A 19,598-nucleotide genomic window follows, 5' to 3' on the forward strand; every position below is an offset into this window, starting at 1 on the left:
GGAAGGACAGACAGAGGATGAGCTGGAGGGAACATACTGACCAGACAGGTGTCTTCTAGTGGTAATTCATTTCTGGACAAGTAGGGAAGGAAAGGAGTGGTTGGACGTGTGGGAACTTGAAGTTTAGATAGTGCTGGATTTATTACGGAGAAATAAATTAGTTTATTTGGACCTATCACTTGTGCATGCTCTTTATTTAATTCTAAAGCTAAAATAAAGCTACCAAAACGCTAAAAGTATCAGCCACTTAAGGGACAAGGTATAATTGCATATTTCCTGCAGTCAGGAGGTACAACCTAGTAAGGACTATGCCTGCATGACTTGGCAAAAGCAGATCCGCCACTGAGCTGAGGCTGGATTGGCTGCCCTCCAGGCAGAGGAGGGGCTGGAGAGAGGTAACCTGAGATCTGTCCTACAGTATTTTCAGTAACAAATTATTTTTGTTTGTCCTCTTCCTGAAGAGCTGTTCTGACCCTGGAGCTAAGAAAATATGACCTGTCTGGCTGTGTGACTTGGATACAGTTGGCTGATCTTACTTAAAAGCCTTAGCGAGTTATGCAATGTTCTGAAGGTCACCAGCATCAGGTTATGTTCAGAGCTGCTTGCTTCTTACAATCGCTATGGCAGGGTAGTCTCACTTGTGCTGTCTGCAGCCTGGCCTCCAGCAGGAGACCCTGCTCCTCATGTTGGTGTGAAGGAGAATTTTAAGGCTTCAGCTGGAGTTCTAACAGAGCAGTGAAACCATGACACTTTCAGATGCTTAACTGCTGAACTCTCGTGGCAGAATTAATCTGTTGACTACTAATCTTTGCCTGTTGAACACTGGGTGAATTCTCAGCCCCTTGCCTGGATCTATGCAAAAATCCAGGTCTAGATGCTAAAAGCTGGCAGCAGATACTGGAGGCTGGTGTTGAAAGTCCTGCCTTTTCTAAATGTCAAAACCTGAGTTCTGGCTGGTAGATAAGGCCAGGCGCAGCTCTTATCTGGGGTGCCTTGTGCTCTCCTGAGATACTGCCAAGGGAAACAGTAGATGCTGGAGACTCAAGGGCCGAGTGTTCTGTGTGCTGAACTGCCCCAGTGTGAGCAGGGAGGAACTGCTGTAATGAAGTTGTTTTAACCAACTCCCTTTAAGAAATAGATACTAGACTGGTGTTGGTGTGTGCTGGTCTGGGTGGAGAACCATCAGGAGCACCTGCAGCAGGTGTGTACTGTCTTCTGACCCATCTTGGTGAAGTGCTAGCAATGCTGCTTCTGGACTTGTGGAGACTCTGGATGTGTCTTGAACAGCCTTTCCTGGTGACTGCAGGGGGAAGTCTCTAGAAGGCCGCTGCCAGCATGATGATGGTGTTGAAGGCAGTGGTGCAGGTGGGTTGAAAAGAGGTGCAGGTTCTTGTCACTTGGAAGTGCAGGCCATGCCATAGGAACATGAGTGACCCCTTGAAGCAGGAGGCTGCTTCTTGTGTCTGGCTGTGGTGCTGTGCTTGTGTGGTTCGTCAGGGTGCAGCTTTGGATGTGGTAGTGTGAAACCTCTAAGAGGGGCAGGGGGATCCCGGAAAAGGAGCTCAGTAGCAGAAAACTCCTGAGCCCTAGTGGTGGCCACACTGTTTGTGACCAGTACGGGCCTGTTCCTTGTTTAGGGATGCCCTTGAGCTCTGAGCTCTTCTTGTTCTGTGAGGTGGGCCCAGGCCTGGCTTGGGTGCTGGTGAGGGGCTGAGCCCTCCTCTGCAAGGAGCCCCTCCTCCACTGGTTGCATCTGGGTGTTTACTGAGACCTTCTGGAGCTGATCCGTGGAGTGATCCCCTCCAGAGTTGGGTGTTTTTCTTCTCTGTTCAGTTGCCTCTTGGTGTGTTGAGTGAGGCTATGCCAACCTGTGAGCCTGGGAGAGAGACTTCTGGGTCCCCTGATCTCTCCTGTTGTCCTTCCCTCCTTGTTTGTTCTGAGGAAATGTCCTCTCTTTGCTTCGGACCCCTCCAAGCTGGGGGTGCTTGTGCCTGTTGTGGGGTAGGAGGGCAGCAGGTGCCTGCTATCACTCTGACTAGGAGGGCTTCTGCAAACCAGCTCTGGCCTCTGCTTGTCTCTTCTCTTGCTGCCTGATTTCACTTGCTGCCCACAGCCATAAACAGTCCTGAAGCTCAGTGTTGTGAGGGCACGTAGTGTGATGCAGAGGACAGTCCTGCGGATAACATACAAGGGCTGGGTGGGGAGAGAAGTCACGCCAGCACCCCTGGCTCCTCTATGGAGGTGAGGTGGGTGCCTGGCTCTTACCTGCTAGGCCAGGGTAGTGTTTTGCCAGGTTCTCTAGTAAGGATTCATAGTAGGTGGCTTCAAAGCTTCCTTCTCTTGCCAGCAGAATGGGAGAAATGGTTTAATCTCTCTCCTGGCTGAAAACCAAAGTCAAGACTTGTGACTGGGGCGGGTGGCTCTGCCCAGGAAAGGTTCCTCCTCCCTCAGTGCAGCCACTTCAGACAACACAAGCTTCAGCTCTGGCTTCTGCCTCCTCAGAGCTACTGTACCATGTCCAAGTGACTGCTCAGTAGAGCCCCTCTCCAAAGCTGTGTGTTGTATACAGGAGGTGACAGGTTTTCCTGGTGTGTGGGACAGTTACTTGAAATGGTGTGTGACGCCCCCCCCCAAAGCAGACCCTTCCTGATGCAGAGGCTGAACTGTGCTGTCTCACCAAGGAATGTATGGACAACTCTGATGTAGCACTCCCTTTCCTGTAGGTACTTACTGGTGAATTCAGATGCAGGATTTTCCACTTTGCTCAGGTTCATCAGGGTGCCTGTTTAATCCAGAAGATTGATGCAGTCCAGAGGGAGAGAAAAAGTGGTGAACAGTCTCATGTGCCCTTGTGGGGTTTAGAGGTATTTGCTTTGGCAGGTTATGCTTCCAAGAGAATCTGTTGAGGTCTAGAGGGGAGGAGGTTTGCTGCCCCTTTCCTTCTGTTTTAGGGATGATCTGGGATTCCCATGCAGCCTGTCTGTTACCCTCTGCTGCTTAGCTACTGGTGAGTGCTGGTCCCTCTGATGACCGCTGCTGAGGGGCACTTGTACCTTCAGGCGTGCACTGACAGTTCCTCTTCAGGTGAGCCATGAGGATCAGGACATGGCACTGCAGGTTCACCTTCTCTTGGCAGTTGGCTGCAGACAGGGAATGAGACCTGAGATATGAGTGTGGTCACCTTGAACCCAGGGGCCTTGTGGCCATGGCAGGAGGCACAGTGGGTAGCCAAGAAGTGCCCTCTGTCATGGCCAGCAAAGGCAGGATCCCAACATGGCCATCAGCAGGGCTTTGAGCTGCCATGTTACAGTGCTGGGAATTCTCTGGTTTAGGAGTGGGGATGAACATTTTGATTTGGGGAAAGTGATTCCAATTCACAAATGTCTCTGTCCTTCAACTTTGTTTCATCAAATATGAGTACATAAAAGCAGTGAGCCCTGGCCCTTGCTGGTCCCCTTCCACAAGCTTGTCCCAGTCACAAGGGGAGAGAGCTGGAGATCACAGCTGAGTCACCAGGGGATGTTTTGGCCATGAACTCTCACTGAGTTTATCACAATTGAGAAATCCCCAGGACTGGCACATGTCTGTAGGCAGAGCTGGGCATCCAGCTCAAATAGCAGAGGGAGCAAAGACTCAGGGCCATGTGCATCTGATGGCTTCAGCTGCAATTGTCTGGGGTCAGGCAAAGGCTCTTGGCCAAATGGGCAAGGTCAGGACAGGGTTTGCTCATTCCCTCCCACCAGCTGCAGATATCTGCCCTCTGAAGCTGAGGGCCAGGATCTGAGCCAGAGAACCCTTCCCACACAGCCAGGAGCTCTGCTGGCAGCTGTCACTTCTGCCCCATGGCTCTTCTGGTTGTGTCTAGGTAAGCAGAGTCCCCTCCAGTGATTCCCCAGAGCTGCAAGGCTGGGAACTCATCCTTGCCTCTGGCCTCCCTCCCTGCAATTAACTTAGCTCTAATGGGGTGTTTTTCCTCTGTAATTCCTTGTGTAGGGGTTAAAGATCTCTTCTTTTTTTTAAGACAGATGAGGCAAAGGATGCTGCTGTGCCCTGGCAGAGCCCTTCTGCCCTGTTCCCTAACCACTGGGCATTGCTGTGCATCAAGGTGCCAGGTCCCTCCCTGCCCCTCATGAGGCCACCACTTCCTGTTGAAGATGGCCCAGGTGACCAGCTGGCCCCAGAACGGAGGCAAAGCCGGTGCTTTCACCTTGTACCTCTGTGTGTCACTGTCACAAACATGGCACTCTGTTCCCAGAGCTGCTCCCCACCTGTGATGTGGGAGCTGCTCATGGTGGGTGCTGTCCTGCAGGCAGTGAGGATGACAAAATGCCCGGTGGTGATGGTGTTAGCTGCTGGAGAGCCCACAGGAGAGGCTGCATTTCCAGCTGATGCTATTGTGGTTTCAGTAGCCAGATTGCCCAGCAATGGGGAATGGCCCCTGCAGATTCCTGAGCCTCCTGCTGCGGGGGAGTGGGAGAGGGGGGATAGAGCATGACTGGGCTAAACAACAGCCTGTTGGGAAGGCTGCCTGCTCTGGGTGGTCCCAGACTTTTTGCAGTCCTGTGGTGTGTCCTGCAGCTCGTCTGGGCTGTGATGGTGCCACATCTGCCCACGTGGTTCCTAGCTGAGCCCAGTGCTGCTGCAAGGGCAGCTGCAGCCTCCTCTGTGAGATGGTCAGATGCCACTGGAAAAACCTTCCTCAGGACCCTGCTGGCTCCAGTCCTGCTCTGGAGGATGAGGCAGTGGGATTTCACAGCTCAGGAGGGGCTGTGGGCAGTTGCTGGGACAGCAGCTGTAACTGTGCTGCAGCACAGGAGGAAGCCATAGGGCTTCGCAGGAAATGTGGGATGGTGCAGCAGAAAGTCCTGGTCCAAGTTTTGCCCTGGCCTGATGGGGGCTGCTGTGCTTGGGCAGTGACATGTCAATCTGGGGTAAAACCCGCTTTGTTTTCGGTGAGTCCCTTCTGTTCACTGAGCACCTCTCGCACCTCATGCGGGGGGAACAAAGCTGCCAGAACCCGGTGAGCACAGTACCTGCTCTTGTACTTGGCACAGGCAAGTACTTCCTGCACCCCTGGGCTGTCGAAATGATGTGCATGTCTTATGCACCAGCTGCATCTTCCATTTAGTGCCCAAATGTTGCTGTACAAGTGATTCTGCAGCAATGCTCAGGGGACCTTGTAGCATCATCCCCTTACAGATGAAATCATGTCTCTGAGCTGGTCAGCAGATGTTACTTGTTCCCACCACGCAGGTCCTCCACAACGCTGATGTACTGCATACCCAGTGCTCGCTGCTCTGTGGACAAATTCCCTTGCTCCAAAATGCCCCTCCTTGCACAAGGAGGTGATTTCCTTCTGCTTTGGTGGGTCTTTGTTTCACAGTCTCTGTCTAATCCATGGACTTAATGTGTCTCAGGCTTGATGACAGGGTGTATGTGTGACCCTCCTCACTTAGGGGGCACATGCAGAGTGACTTGCATTCACCTTGCCACCACCTTACAGAGTTTGGGGAGTGCTGGTGGGCAACAGCTGGAGCTGTGTCTGCAGCCTGTACCTGCTCAGGCTCAGGGGCCTGACTGCATGAAACACAAGCTGCTGATACGCTGCAATGGTGGGGCTTCACGAGGCTGGAAGATGTCAAGGCAAAGCCCCAGCCTTGAATGGCCTTTGGAGCTGCTGCTGCCCGCTGTAGGCTGGCTCTAATAAATCTGATACAGCAGGTTTGCCTGGATGGGCACAAGTGGGACACAGCCAGACTTTACCGCATGTGCAGGGACTGCTGTGTGCCACCTATACACTCCCCATCGCCCTGGCAGGTGTAACAGCCCTCACTGCCCTCCTGTACCACAGCAGCCCCTGCAGCCCAGCTGTGCAAGGTGCTGCATAGTCCCATCAGGTCTAACTGGCACCTCACTACTTCATGGTGTTGCAGATGTGGACCCTGCACCTGTGTTATAGCTGCTCTGATTGCCCAGTCACCCCTTTCACTCATTTTCCCCTCACTGCTCCCCAGGGAGGCTGTGTCACAGTACATCGGGCAGGGTTGTGGGGGGTTATTGCTTTTGTTAGACCAACTGATAGAGAATGCGGAAAAAATAAGACGAACCGTTGGGCATACTAGCCCTTGTTCAGAGCACCGAAGTGTGGCACAGCAAAGCACGTGTCCAGCTTGCAGCATTGAATCTTGAGATGATGGTGGTGCTTCCTCTTCAGGATCTGCGTGTGCCAGAGACACGGTGTGGGGTGTTCTAACGAGGCAGGGCTCTGTCTCACAGCTCCCTTTTCCCTCAAACCTAGAGTGCACATGAGCCAGTCACATCAGGAACCATTTGCAAACATCTTTGGCAAAGGGACACCTTGGGAGGAGGGCTGGGTGCTGCAGACAGGAGGGAAAGGGCCATCCCTGGATGGTGATGTGGTGGCATTGAGGGGGCTGAGGCTGCCTGTGGAGGGCAGGAGGCGCCCATCGGTTATGGGATGCTGCGAAGCGCCTGCCCACCACCCTGCTGTGAAGGGCTGCCATGGGCTGGAGGGTGCGGAGATGTGTGGGGAGAAGGCCGGCCCTTGGCTGCGGCTGGCTGCGTAATGTAGCACCTCTGGGCTCTGCGAGGGGTGGTACGAGCAGGAGGAGCTTTACACCTGGTGAGTCCGGCAGCCTTTTGCTGTAACAGTCTGCTGTCTTTCCGCACAAGGCACCAGCTGTGCCGCAGCCGTGTCTCGCTGCATCGGCCCCCTTGGGAAATGCCTTCTGGCAGGTGACTTCGGCAGCCACCCCGCATGTTTGCCCATGGCAATGGAGCTGCAACGGAGCTGCATGGAGAAGGGAGCAGCAACTTTCCTTATGTTACTTCTGCAATGAGACAGCTGCCGGAGGCTCCGGCATGTGCTGTCGTTCATTCTCTCTGGTGGCAGCAGAGTCAGCCAGCCTCCAAGCCAGCTACCGCAGAGCATCCTTGGCATGATGGGGCTCAGGATCCTGGCCTCTTGCACTCCTGGTGGCAGAGGGCCCGAGGCAAAAGGCCTGAGTGTAAGACCACAGGGGAACCTCTCTGCTCCCCCATCAGAGAGGAGAGATGGTCAGTGATGCCTCCCCACTGTACCCCAGTGCCTGGGGCAGAGGGTGGTGGGGTGGGCTGCGCCTGCATCAGCGCACCTGGAGGAAGCAGCCTGGGGCAAAGGTGGGCGGTGGGTTACAATGCTCAGCTCTCACCCCACTGCTTCGAGCCCCCTCCCTGAAGCCCAGCTGCAGCAGGGTGAGCAACGCGAGAGCTGGAGTCCCCAGGCCCCGTGTGTTATTTACATACACCTCGCCAGTGCCAGCGTCACAGCAACCTGGGTTCGTGTAGCACCGCGACCCTCTCTGAAACAACCTCCCTTCCTCTGCTTCCTGCCATGGCCCTGGCCTTCACCATTCTGCTCCTGGCGGGGACAGTGGGGACAGGTAAGGGTGGTGGGGCTGAGCTAGCTGCTGTCTGGGGCACTGCAGGGTGGCGGGCAGGACTGGGCTGTGCAGGGGCGATGTTAGTCTGAGTAGGATGGTTTTGCTCCTGGGCTGTGTGGTGTGATGAGCAGGACGGAGGTTGGGTAACAGAGTTGCCTCAAGGGGGAAGGGGGACATTTTGGGGCTGGGGGAAATGAGGGACATGGCTCAGCCAGTCAGTAACCGCATCCTTGGTGTGTGCAGCTTCCAGGGCTCAGCCCGTGCTGACCCAGCCATCTTCTGTGTTGGTGCTGCCTGGGCAGGCTGCTCGGCTGTCCTGCACCCTGAGCCCCCCATACAATATCACCAAGTTTGGCATCTCCTGGTACCAGCAACGCCCGGGGCACAGCCTGAGGTATCTGCTCTATTACAACTCTGAGCAAGACAAGCACAAGCCTGCCAACATTTCTGACCGCTTCTCTGCTACCAAAGACCTCCCCAGCAACGCCTGCATCCTCATCATCGCATCCGCCCGCCACGAAGATAATGGCAGCTATTACTGCTCCCTGTCACGTGCCTTCAATTGGTTTTAGAAACATGGAACAAAAGTTTTCTGCATGTTCCCTCGCAACCCTGACACAAAGCCCTTGACAGGGAGATGGGCAGCTCTAGGAGAAACGCCAGAGCAAGCCCAGCAGCACTGCATTGTGTGTGAGGTGCAGCAACCTCCTCTTCGACCCCAATGTCCCGTGTGGAGCATTAGACAGACCGACACAGTGCCAGACCTGCCAGGGCTCAGCCTGGGAACACACGGGAGCAGGGATCCTCTGCTGCAGTGGGAGGATGGAGCGCTCTGTGTGGCCTGGCTTTCCTGGGCTCTTCCAGCACTCGGCACAATGCAGGCTTGATCCCGGCTGGGCTTCCATGCCGTTGGGCTCACCCCATAATAAAGGTTAATGCTCAGCCTGCGCGGCTCGTGTCATGTATGTGGAGTCCGGAGGAGCCCCGTGGGCATCTCTCTGCGGGGGTGGTGCCGTGCCCTGGGGCACCGGAGTTAGGGGGGTGACCCAAAGGTGCTATGGCGTCAGGTTTGGTGGGATCTCTGGGCCCTGGACGGAGCTGTCACCCGCCCCTGGCACAGCTCATCTCCCCAGAGAACCCCCATGGCGGGTACAGCCCGCAGTGCCCTGCCCAGGGGGAGCCCTGCCCCCGTGCCACAGGGATCCGTCCCCTCCCGAGCATCCTCAACGCCGCCTCACGGCCGCTAACGTCGCTCCCGCCCCGTCTCCCGGTGCCATGGCCGCTCACCCCGCACCCTCAGAGCACAGCTGCTGAGGGGAAAGGGCCGTTCGGCCGCACGGGCACTTGTGGGTACTTTATATGAACATTTTAACACGGAAAGATAACGCAGCTTTCCACAAAAATCCACAGATCTCATTAAAAACACTGAGGGGCGCGGAGGGGGGATACAGCCCAAAGCCTTTCGCACTCGCGCACCGCCGGCAGCTGCGCCTCCGAACTGCGCATGCTCCGCACGGGGGGGCGGGCGCGGGGCCCGAGGTCACGTGGAGAGCTGCTGGCGCTGCCATTGGCTTGAGGGAGGAGAAAAAGAGGGGCGTCACTTCCTGGTTACCTCAGCGCGCGTCAGGGCAACGCGGCGGCCGGAGCTGTGCGGAGCGGCGGGATGGTGAGAGGGGCCCGGGGCCGCCTCCCTGCGCCGCACCGGCCCGGCAGGAGGCGGCTGCTGGGCCCGACTCGCCCCGTGGCGGCGGCTGCCGCCTCGGCTACCCCCGGCGGCGCGTTCCCTCTCCTCCGGCTGCGTGCGGGAGCGATCGCGCCTGGCCGTGCCCGGCCGGGAGCGGGCCGGGGTGCCTGCGCGGGGTGGGGTGGGCATGCCGAGGGGTTGTTTCCTCAAAGCTGACGCTGAAAGAAATCCCGTTGGGCCTGTAATGGTTGGCCAGACTCTGTGAATGCCCTGAAGCGGCAAAAAGGTGTTGTGCTGTGCTGTTAAGTAACCTGGGTTAAAACTCTCTCTTTCCTCCTGCTGTGTGCCAAGCTGGTGTTAGTATTAGGGGACCTTCACATCCCACACCGGTGCCGTGGTCTGCCGGTGAAGTTCAAGGAGCTGCTGGTTCCAGGAAAGATTCAGCACATCTTGTGTACGGGAAACCTCTGCACCAAGGAGAGCTATGACTACCTCAGGACTCTGTCTGGGGATATCCACGTTGTTAGGGGTGATGCTGAGGTAATGTTCTTGCTGCTGTTAATTCCTCAGCCCACCTTCCTGCATGCTGTGGTGGCCTCAGTGAAACCTGTGGAGTCCTTCAGCATTAGCAATCTCTGAACTGGAGTTCACTGGGATAGGAAGTAGGAATGAGTAAGATAGAGGAAACAAAATTATTTTCTAGACCCTTCTTGTTGTGCTTGCACAGGGGACTGGATGTGGGGGGGTAATACATGCACTTGACTCTTATGAGCTTTGGCACAAGTTCATTTGCAATTGCTATGAAGCCTCTGGAGTCCCCTAGCTGGCTGCGTAGTTGCAGGAACTGGGGGCGTGTGTGTGTGTTTATTTACTGTTGGGTAGCCTCGAGGCTCCTGATATCTGTGCAAATTCCCAGCTCTGCAGTTGCTCTTACTGGGGTGTGGTACAAGCATCCGGTGAGTCTGCACATTGAAAGAGACCTTGTGTCCTTGAATAGTGAAAATAGGGTTTGTGTCTTGGAATGTAGGAACCTGTGTTGTGTAGGTAAGGGGTCTTTGGTTGATTTATAGGCTATACCTTTTTCCTCTCAGAGCCTGAATTATCCTGAAGAGAAGGTTGTAACTGTTGGGCAGTTCAGAATTGGGCTGATTCACGGCCATCAAGTTATTCCCTGGGGCGATGTGGCCAGCCTGGCACTGCTGCAGAGGCAGCTGGATGTGGACATTCTCATCTCAGGACACACGCACAGATTTGAAGCATTTGAACATGAAAACAAATTCTACATCAACCCAGGATCAGCTACAGGAGCCTATAGTGCTTTGGAAACGTGAGTGAGAGGGGCCCTGAGCTTCCCAGTGCAGCAGAGCCTGTAGGCATTACCTGAAATTCGCTCACCTGTGAGTGTCCAGCCACTGTGCTGGAGAGCACTGGTGAGGTGCCGTGAGGAGCAGGAGACCAGTGCTTTCCCTTCCCTGGGACAGCAGTGGGGCTCCCCTGTTACCGGGGCTTTACTTAGCCCACATGTTGGGCGTGACAGCCCAGCGCTGGTCTCTGGGCCTGGAGAGGGGTGAGTGACAGCAGCTTCTTCAAGTTGTTTTGCTCTCTGGTGTCTTCCCAGAAGCTGCATGCTAATATTTTGTAGGAGATCAGACTGCTGGCGGCCCTGCCAGCTTAAACACCTGAGCCTGACAGGACTCAGGCTGTTTGGTAGCCTCGAGGGCTGTTCTAGGCTCAGTGTAACTCTGCTGGGGTGGCTTTGCCAGTGCCCGCAAAGCGCGGTGTTTCCCAGACCCCTCCAGCCCCTGGCAACCAAGCATATTAGAATACATAAGCATAAGATCTGTTAATAGCAAGAAGTGTAAGCTAATTGGGAAGATGGACAAAGTATGTTTTCTTTCCAGGAACATCATCCCTTCGTTTGTACTGATGGATATCCAGGCTTCCACAGTTGTGACTTATGTATACCGACTAATTGAGGATGATGTGAAAGTAGAAAGAATTGAGTTCAAGAAGTACTGAATCGTGTTCAAACCTGCTTGTTGAATTCTCGCCACCTTTTGTTCCTTCTTTCCAGTTAAGTGGAGCCAGGCCACAGGGGGGTGCTGCTGCTGCGGCGCGTGGGACTAAAGCAGCCACAACACTTCATTGCTTGTGAGCTTGTTAAAAAAAAAACCCAACCAACCAACAACAACAAAGTTTACCTCGGTTCCCAACCAGAACTTGAAGTACAAGAAACTGCCAATGAACAGAAAGAGGCCTGTGGAAAATATCCTGTGTTTAAGAAGGAACTGCTGTGTTCCCGGCCTAAGGGAGTCACAGAGGGTTAGGGTAGTTTGGCATTGAACCTCTGATGTAAAACGAACCTAGAGTAATAAATCCCTGTCTTCGTGTGCCTGGGTCCTATTCCTGATGCTTTCAAAAGGCGAAGAGGGGCTAAATTTGGTGTGAGGGGGCTCTACGAGGGCTGAAAGTGGCAGTGCACTTGCTGAGGATGTGTCAGAGATGCCCAAGGACTCTGCCTGGGCAGACGCGTCCCACCTCCTGCTTTGGGCGGCCTGGAAAGGGGGAAGCAAGTCTGGGAAGGGTGATGGGGTGGAGCTGGGCGGGCCGGGCATTTGTCCTCAGGCGGCAGAGGCCGGGGCGCTCCGCCCCGTCCCCGCGGGCACCGGCCGGCAGCGGGGGTGCACTGCGGGCAGGGGGTGCTGGCGCGGCGCTGCCGGCCGGGGCTGGGCCGGCCGCGGGTGCGGAGCCCCGCGGAGAAGCGGCCGCGCAGCGCGGGCGGAGGAGCTGGGCTGCGGCTGCCGGGGGTGCCGGGTGGCTTCAGCGCGGCGCGGGGTAGAAAAGCGGCTCCGCCAAGGCACGTGTCTCGCTCCGGTGGTGGTTACCAAAAGCGGAGCCGAGGAGCGTTTGCCCGGGCACCTGGATCCAGCCGGGCACATCTTGTGGCTCCTGAGAGAAAGTCGGCTGTGGTGCCCCGGTGTGAAGCAGGACCTGGTTTTCCAGCTGAGTGGCCCGGGGAGTCGCCAGCCCAGAGTGTCTCGGTGCCTTTGGTGGGCCAGAGACGTGCCCGCAGTGGGCAGGGGAGCACTGGGACAGGAGCTGCCAGGGAACATTGGGGGGCCGTGCCCAGTTGGGCAAACAAAGGCTCAAGAGCGAGTCAGGGTCCACAGCACAGCTCCATTGGCATGGGGACACCGAGCTGGTGGAATCACACCATGGCCTGGGCCCCTCTCCTCGTCGCAGTGCTCGCCCATGGATCAGGTGTCCTGGACAGATGTGCTGCACCAAGCCAGGGCCTTTGGTCACAGGGTTCCGATCCCTGTCCTGCTGTCCGGGCAGGGCTGTGCTCCTGGGGTACTGGCTGACCCTTGTCTTCTCCCCTCTCTCCTCTCCCTCTCCAGGTTCCCTGGTCCAGGCAGCGCTGACTCAGCTGTCCTCGGTGTCAGCGAACCCAGGAGAAACCATCCAGATCACCTGCTCTGGGCTTGACAGCAGCAATGCTGTTGGCTGGTACCAGCAGAAGACACCTGGCAGTGCCCCTGTCACTGTGATCTATGGTACCACCAACAGACCCTCGGGCATCCCTTCGCGATTCTCCGGATCTACATCCGGCACCACGGGCACATTAACCATCACTGGGGTCCAAGCTGAGGATGAGGCTGTCTATTACTGTGGTGGCTGGGACAGCAGCAGCTATGGTGTCTGGTGACAAAGCGTAATAGGAAGTGAGACCACAACTCAAAAGTCAGAGGAAGATTTTCAGCCCTTCTCCCTCCTGGCCAAGCAGAGTTGTGGTTGTGGGGCTGAGGCAGGTTACTGTCCCCTCTGCATGACTGTGGCTGTGAATGTCCTCCCTTTGGTGTCCTAGAGCACGGGAGATGACTCTGGCTGGTGAATATTTTTCTTGTCCCTACAAAATTCACAATGTGACCTTGTCTGCCGCCCGATGGCCTTTTCCTACAGATGACCATGTCCTCCCACTGCTGTCAGAGCTGCCTCTGTGCTGGGATGCATTGGGCTGAGCTGTGTTCCTCAAGTGTTTCTCTGACCATGTTTGGGTCTTTTCTCCTCCGACTGTGACATTCTCCCTCCCACTGCCTGGGCAGGGCTGTGCTCCTGGGGCACTGGTTGACCCCCATCTTCTCCCCTGTCTCCTCTCTCTCTCCAGGTTCCCTGGTCCAGGCAGCACTGACTCAGCCGTCCTCGGTGTCAGCGAACCCGGGAGAAACCGTCCAGATCACCTGCTCCGGGCTTTACAGCAGCAGCTATGATTTTGGCCGGTACCAGCAGAAGACACCTGGCAGTGCCCCTGTTACTGTGATCTATGAGAGCAACAAGAGACCCTCGGACATCCCTTCGCGATTCTCCGGATCCAAGTCCGGCACCACGGGCACGTTAACCATCACTGGGGTCCAAGCTGGTGACGAGGCTGTCTATTACTGTGGTGGCTGGGACAGCAGCAGCAATTATGTCAGGTGACTTTGAGCAGTAGGAAATGAGACACAGACTTCAAAATCAGAGGAAGGGTTTTCACCCTTCTCCCTCCTGGCTGGCTGTGGGGCTGAGGCAGGTTCCTGTGCTCTCTGCATGACCATGGCTGTGAATGCCCTCCCTTTCATGTCCCAGAGCACTGCAGGTTCTCTTGCTCTTCCCCATGCCTGGGGAGCATTGTCCTTATTACTACAAAATTCACAATGTGGCCCTGTTACCCCACCCCACCCCACTGCCTTGTGCTACTGATGACCATGTCCTTCTGCTGCTGCTGGAGCTACCTCAGCGCTGCTGAGATGCCCTGGGCTGGGTTCTGCTCTCCCAGTTCACCCCTGACAGTGGTTGCATCCTTTCTCCTTCAGTTGTGGCATTCCCCTTTCTGCCTCTCGGGGACAGCTGTGCTCTTGGGACACTGGATGACCCCCATGTTCTCTCCTCCACTGCACAGCCCCATTGGCGTCGAGACGCAGAGCTGGTGGGATCACACCATGGCCTGGGCCCCTCCCTTCCTTGTGCTGCTCGCCAATGGCTCAGGTGCCCTGGACAGACTTCCTGCACCCAGCCAGGGCCTTTGGGCACAGGAGTCCCATCCCTGTTCTGCTTCCAGGCAGGGCTGTGCTCCTGGTGCACTGGCTGACCTTCATCTTCTCCCCTCTCTCCTCTCCCTCTCCAGGTTCCCTGGTCCAGGCAGCGCTGACTCAGCCTTCCTCGGTGTCAACGAACCCGGGAGAAACCATCCAGATCACCTGCTCCGGGCTTTACAGCAGCAGCAATGTTGGCTGGTACCAGCAGAAGACACCTGGCAGTGCCCCTGTCACTGTGATCTATGGTAGCACCAACAGACCCTCTGGCATCCCTTCACGATTCTCCGGATCCAAGTCTGGCACCACAGGTACATTAACCATCACTGGGGTCCAAGCCAAGTATGAGCCTGTCTATTACTGCGGTAGCTACGACAGCAGCAGTGCTGGTCTGTGTGCTGGAGACCCTGGGTAATGTAGAAGTGAGAGACAAACCGTGGAATCAAAGTAAGGTCTCCAGCCCTTCTTCTCTGTAGCTCAAAAGAGTCATGGTTGTGGGAATGAGACAGGTTCTTGTCCTCTCCTAGAATATCCTCACTTTCACACCCTAGAGTGCAGGAGATGACAATGGGACTGTGGTCTCCTCACCCCTGTTCCTAGAGAGGCATGAGGTAGGTTTGTCCCTAGTCCCGCTGCCGTAGACCCCATCCTCCTCTTGCTGCTGGAGCTGGCTCTGTGCTGAGATGCTCTGTGCCGAGCAGTGCTCTGCTCCTCAAATGTGCCTGTAGCTGTGGGCAGGTCCCATATCCACCGGTTCTGGCATTCCCTGGGCTATTGCTGCTGCCAGGTCTCCTTGCAGGACCCTGGGGCTCTGGCCTTGGGCTCTGTGTGCGGGGCTCTGGGTCATTCCGTGGCATCTTGGCCTTTAGGCACGGGGGCTCCATCCACATCCTGCTGCCCAGGGAGAGCTGTGCTCATGGGGCACTGGCTGACCCTCGTCTTCTCCTCTCTCTCATCTCCCTCTCCAGGTTCCCTGGTCCAGGCAGTGCTGACTCAGCCGTCCTCAGTGTCAGCAAACCTGGGACAAACTGTCCAGATCACCTGCTCTGGGGTTAGCAGCTACAGCAGTGAAGCTGTTGGCTGGTTCCAGCAGAAGACACCTGGCAGTGCCCCTGTCACTGTGATCTACTACAACGACAAGAGACCCTCGGACATCCCTTCGCGATTCTCCGGATCCAAGTCCGGCACCACGGGCACATTAACCATCACTGGGGTCCAAGCCGAGGACGAGGCTGTCTATTACTGTGGTGGCAGTGACAGCAGCGGTGCTGGTGTGGTCGAGGCATCCCGCAGGGTGACCATTTGTGACTGCGGGTGCTGTGGGATGCTGATGTTGAGGTTTGGGCACTGCAGCTTCCAGGTGTCGTTTTGCAGGTGGTGGTGCACCAGGCACCCTTGGCGTCAGGGATCCCTGGGTGGGACCAACATGCTGTTCTGCACCTTGAACATGAGGCCATCACCACCAGCAATAACTCAGGTGTGACCAGTGTGACCCTGGCTGTGCATCGCAGCAGGTGAAGTGGGGTGTGAGAAGAAGCCCCTGTTCCGGGAGCTGAGAGGGAAGTTGAGGGAGAGGTGCAGGTAGGATCTGGCCATGAGCAAAGGGTCATATTAGCATGGAGAGGACTTCCCCAGGTTGGAAGGGGTTTAAGAGACAGTCAGGGTCGATGGCACAGTCCCATCAGCGTGGGGACGCAGAGGATCACGCTATGGCCTGGGCCTCTCTCCTCCTCGAGGTGCTCACCCATGGATCAGGTGTCCTGGACAGATGCACTGCTCCTGCCAGGGCCTTTGGGCACAGGGGTCCCACCTCTGTCCCGCTGCCTGGGCAGAACTCGACTCCTGGTGCAATGCCTGATCCTTGTCTCCTCCCCTCTCTCCTCTCCCTCTCCAGGTTCCCTGGTCCAGGCAGCACTGACTCAGCTGTCCCCGGTGTCAAGGAGCCTGGGACAAACCGTCCAGATCACCTGCTCCGGGCTTAGCAGCAGCAATGCTGTTGGCTGGTACCAGCAGAAGGTACCTGGCAATGGCCCTGTCACTGTGATCTACCAGAGCGACAAGAGACCCTCGGACATCCCTTCACGATTCTCCGGATCTGCATCTAGCACCACGGGCACATTAACCATCACTGGGGTCCAAGCCGAGGACGAGGCTGTCTATTACTGTGGTGGCTGGGACAGCAGCAGCTATGGTGTCTGGTGACAAAGCGTAATAGGAAGCAAGACCATGACTCGAAAGTCAGAGGAAGATTTTCAGCCCTTCTCCCTCCTGGCCAAGCAGAGTTGTGGTTGTGGGGCTGAGGCAGGTTGCTGTCCCCTCTGCATGACTGTGGCTGTGGATGTCCTCCCTTTCGTGTCCTAGAGCAGGGGAGGTGACTTTGTGGCTGGTGAATATTTTTCCTTGTCCCTACAAAATTCACAATGTGACCTTGTCTGCCACCCCATGGCCTTTTCCTACTGATGACCATGTCCTCCCACTGCTGCCAGAACTGCCTCTGTGCTGGGATGCGTTGGCCTGAGCTGTGCTCCTCAAGTGTTTCTCTGACCACACCGGAAGGTCTTTTCTCCTCTGACTGTGGCATTCCCCCTCTCACTGCCTGGGCAAGGCTGTGCTCCTGGGGCACTGGTTGACCCCCATCTTCTCCCCTGTCTCCTCTCCCTCTCCAGATTCCCTGGTCCAGGCAGCGCTGACTCAGCCGTCCTCGGTGTCAAAGAACCTGGGACAAACCATCCAGATCACCTGCTCCGGGCTTAGCAGCAGCTATGTTGGCTGGTACCAGCAGAAGACACCTGGCAGTGCCCCTGTCACCGTGATCTACAACAACAACAAGAGACCCTAGGACATCCTTTCACAACCACGGGCACATTAACCATCACTGGGGTCCAAGCTGGCGATGAGGCTGTCTATTACTGTGGTGGCTGGGACAGCAGCAGCAATTATGTCAGGTGACTTTGAGCAGTAGGAAATGAGACACAGACTTCAAAATCAGAGGAAGGGTTTTCACCCTTCTCCCTCCTGGCTGGCTGTGGGGCTGAGGCAGGTTCCTGTCCTCTCTGCATGACCATGGCTGTGAATGCCCTCCCTTTCGTGTCCCAGGGCACTGCAGGTTCTCTTGCTCTTCCCCATGCCTGGGGAGCATTGTCCTTATTACTACAAAATTCACAGCGTGACCCTGTTACCCCGCCCCACTGCCTCGTGCTACTGATGACCATGTCCTTCTGCTGCTGCCAGAGCTACCTCAGCGCTGCTGAGATGCCCTGGGCTGGGTTCTGCTCTCCCAGTTCACCCCTAACAGTGGTTGCATCCTTTCTTCTCCAGTTGTGGCATTCCCCTTTCTGCTGCTTGGGGAGGGCTGTGCTTGTGGGGTGCTGGCTGATCCTCGTCTTCTCCCCTCTCTCCTCTCCTTCTCCAGGTTCCCTGGTCCAGGCAGCACTGCCTGAGCTGCCCTCGGTGTCAGCAAACCTGGGAGAAACCTTCCAGATCACCTGCTCCGGGCTTAGCAGCTACAGCAATGTTGGCTGGTACCAGCAGAAGACACCTGGCAGTGCCCCTGTCGCTGTGATCTATAGCAACACCAACAGACCGACGGACATCTCTTCACGATTCTCCGGATCCTTGTCCGGCACCACGGGCACGTTAACCATCTCTGGGGTCCAAGCTGACGACGAGGCTGTCTATTACTGTGGTGGCAGTGACAGCAGCAGCAATTATGTCAGGTGACTTTGAGCAGCAGGAAATGAGACACAGTCTTCAAAATTAGAGGAAGGGTTTTCACCCTTCTCCCTCCTGGCTGGCTGTGGGGCTGAGGCAAGTTCCTGTCCCCTCTGCATGCCCATGGCTGTGAATGCCCTCCCTTTCATGTCCCAGAGCACTGCAGGTTCTCTTACTCTCCCCCATGCCTGGGGAACATTGTCCTTATTCCTACAAAATTCACAATGTGGCCCTGTTACCCCACCCCACTGCCTCGTGCTACTGATGACCATGTCCTTCTGCTGCTGCTGGAGCTACCTCAGCACTGCTGAGATGTCCTGGGCTGGGCTCTGCTCTCCAAATTCACCTGACAGTGGTTGCATCCCTCCTCCTCCAGCTGTGACATTCCCCATTCTGCTGCTTGGGGAGGACTGTGCTCTTGGGACACTGGCTGACCGTGGTCTTCTCCTCTCTCTCCTCTCCTTCTCCAGGTTCCCTGGTCCAGGCAGCACTGACCCAGCCGTCCTCAGTGTCAGCGAACCCAGGAGAAACCGTCCAGATCACCTGCTCCGGGGTTAGCAGCGGCAGTGCTGTTGGCTGGTACCAGCAGAAGACACCTGGCAGTGGCCCTGTCACTGTGATCTACTGGAATGACAAGAGACCCTCGGGCATCCCTTCTTGATTCTCTGGTTTGTTCTCCAGCACTACGGGCACATTAACCATCACTGGGGTCCAAGCCGAGGATGAGGCTGTCTAGTACCATGGTGCCCCCAACGGCAGTGCTGATCAGCATCCCGGCGCCCCGCTGGGTCCCATGGGTGGATGCCCCAGGTTGACTGTTACTGTCTGCTGTGTGAGAGTGGGTTCGATCCTGACGGTGGTGCTGGAGGCTGTGGAAGTGACGCAACTGCTGGTAGTGCAGACCTGTGGTGTGGCTGGTTGCTCCTGCCCTCAAAATGTCTTATCTTGTGGCTGGTCCTGTGGCACAGAGAAGCTGGGAGAAACCTTGTCATCATCTCGGCGCATCCCGCTCTGGTCCCTGGGCTCCCTGCCAGTTCAGGGCTGATGCCCACCCTCCTCTGGTGACAGCAACTGTGCCCAAGGACCCTGTGCCTGTGTGAGAGGCTCTGCTCTGTGAGCAGGGGCTGCCTTGGGCAGGGTCCCATGCAGAAGCCCTGAAGGTTGTGGCAGGGGCTGGAGATGTCTCTGGACTTGTTGGAAGCTGTGGTAGGGATGAGGGACAGCATGGGTGGAGTTCAGTGCCGGGCTCTGCGCTCGGTTCCTCCAGTGCTGTCGCTGAGGGACTTCACGTCCCCACATGGTGTCAGTGTGGCCCCACAACCGAGTCCTGATGTTCATGGAGCAGCCAGGAGGCAAAGGGGCTGGGGACAGCCAGGTGCCAGCGTGTGACACCCTGAAGCAGGGCAGTCCCAGCAGACCCCTTTGGCGGCTGCAGTGGCCCATGCCGTCAGCAGCTGGAGGAACTGTGGGTTCGTGTTGCCTTACTGTTGGGTAGCCTTGAAGCTCTTGATCTCTGTGCGAGCCAGTCCCTTTTGAAATGCCGGTTCTCTGCTCTGCAGGTCTCTTGTGGCACTTAGACACCCAGTTGTGGTGGCCTCATTTGAAACAGGACCTGGTTTTCCCAGCTCCTCTGTCAGTGCTGCTGAGCAGCGCATGGCCAGCGTGGCTGCCAGGGACCAGCAAGCGCCA

The 19,598-nt window shown here is 56.4% G+C and overlaps 5 protein-coding genes across 5 annotated transcripts; 4 read left to right on the forward strand and 1 right to left on the reverse strand.

The window, feature by feature from the left end:
• Positions 1 to 1,393: 1,393 nt before the first annotated feature.
• On the reverse strand, positions 1,394 to 4,290 carry C19H22orf15 (chromosome 19 C22orf15 homolog). Its single transcript, XM_086623730.1, is given in 6 exon segments — positions 1,394 to 1,529; positions 1,619 to 1,743; positions 2,270 to 2,337; positions 2,678 to 2,811; positions 3,056 to 3,140; positions 4,215 to 4,290. Coding segments are annotated over 6 exon segments (624 nt in total).
• A 3,076-nt stretch (positions 4,291 to 7,366) lies between these two features.
• On the forward strand, positions 7,367 to 8,264 carry LOC104381284 (V-set pre-B cell surrogate light chain 3). The gene is made up of 2 exons (XM_009988967.2): positions 7,367 to 7,442; positions 7,686 to 8,264. The coding sequence occupies exons 1-2, from the start codon at positions 7,394 to 7,396 to the stop codon at positions 8,012 to 8,014; spliced, it is 378 nt and encodes a 125-aa protein (XP_009987269.2). The 5' UTR covers positions 7,367 to 7,393; the 3' UTR covers positions 8,015 to 8,264.
• Positions 8,265 to 9,089: 825 nt separating this feature from the next.
• Positions 9,090 to 11,497, forward strand: LOC104370838 (vacuolar protein sorting-associated protein 29). The gene is made up of 4 exons (XM_086623416.1): positions 9,090 to 9,108; positions 9,478 to 9,666; positions 10,218 to 10,453; positions 11,028 to 11,497. Exons 1-4 carry the CDS (start codon positions 9,106 to 9,108, stop codon positions 11,143 to 11,145), a joined length of 546 nt encoding a protein of 181 aa, XP_086479542.1. The 5' UTR covers positions 9,090 to 9,105; the 3' UTR covers positions 11,146 to 11,497.
• Positions 11,498 to 12,400: 903 nt separating this feature from the next.
• On the forward strand, positions 12,401 to 13,605 carry LOC147527417 (uncharacterized). The gene is made up of 2 exons (XM_086623731.1): positions 12,401 to 12,824; positions 13,295 to 13,605. Exons 1-2 carry the CDS (start codon positions 12,401 to 12,403, stop codon positions 13,603 to 13,605), a joined length of 735 nt encoding a protein of 244 aa, XP_086479857.1.
• Positions 13,606 to 14,142: 537 nt separating this feature from the next.
• LOC104372783 (uncharacterized) lies at positions 14,143 to 17,037 on the forward strand. Its single transcript, XM_086623732.1, has 4 exons — positions 14,143 to 14,593; positions 15,167 to 15,469; positions 16,093 to 16,389; positions 16,865 to 17,037. Exons 1-4 carry the CDS (start codon positions 14,143 to 14,145, stop codon positions 17,035 to 17,037), a joined length of 1,224 nt encoding a protein of 407 aa, XP_086479858.1.
• Positions 17,038 to 19,598: the final 2,561 nt, after the last annotated feature.

Source organism: Tauraco erythrolophus, chromosome 19, assembly GCF_009769465.1.
Source record: "Tauraco erythrolophus isolate bTauEry1 chromosome 19, bTauEry1.pri, whole genome shotgun sequence".
Classification (NCBI taxonomy): domain Eukaryota; kingdom Metazoa; phylum Chordata; class Aves; order Musophagiformes; family Musophagidae; genus Tauraco; species Tauraco erythrolophus.

Excerpts from the sequence above, each read along its gene's own strand:
- LOC104381284 (XM_009988967.2), top strand. The coding sequence starts at position 7,394 with ATGGCCCTGGCCTTCACCATTCTGCTCCTGGCGGGGACAGTGGGGACA. Across the intron at positions 7,443-7,685 it reads GGCGGGGACAGTGGGGACAG|CTTCCAGGGCTCAGCCCGTG; the intron begins GTAAGGGTGGTG and ends TGGTGTGTGCAG.
- LOC104370838 (XM_086623416.1), top strand. Across the intron at positions 9,667-10,217 it reads TTGTTAGGGGTGATGCTGAG|AGCCTGAATTATCCTGAAGA; the intron begins GTAATGTTCTTG and ends TTTTCCTCTCAG. Across the intron at positions 10,454-11,027 it reads GCCTATAGTGCTTTGGAAAC|GAACATCATCCCTTCGTTTG; the intron begins GTGAGTGAGAGG and ends TTTTCTTTCCAG.
- LOC147527417 (XM_086623731.1), top strand. The coding sequence starts at position 12,401 with ATGTGCTGCACCAAGCCAGGGCCTTTGGTCACAGGGTTCCGATCCCTG. Across the intron at positions 12,825-13,294 it reads CTGGGACAGCAGCAGCTATG|GTTCCCTGGTCCAGGCAGCA; the intron begins GTGTCTGGTGAC and ends CTCTCTCTCCAG.
- LOC104372783 (XM_086623732.1), top strand. The coding sequence starts at position 14,143 with ATGGCTCAGGTGCCCTGGACAGACTTCCTGCACCCAGCCAGGGCCTTT. Across the intron at positions 15,470-16,092 it reads CAGTGACAGCAGCGGTGCTG|GTTCCCTGGTCCAGGCAGCA; the intron begins GTGTGGTCGAGG and ends CTCCCTCTCCAG. Across the intron at positions 16,390-16,864 it reads CTGGGACAGCAGCAGCTATG|ATTCCCTGGTCCAGGCAGCG; the intron begins GTGTCTGGTGAC and ends CTCCCTCTCCAG.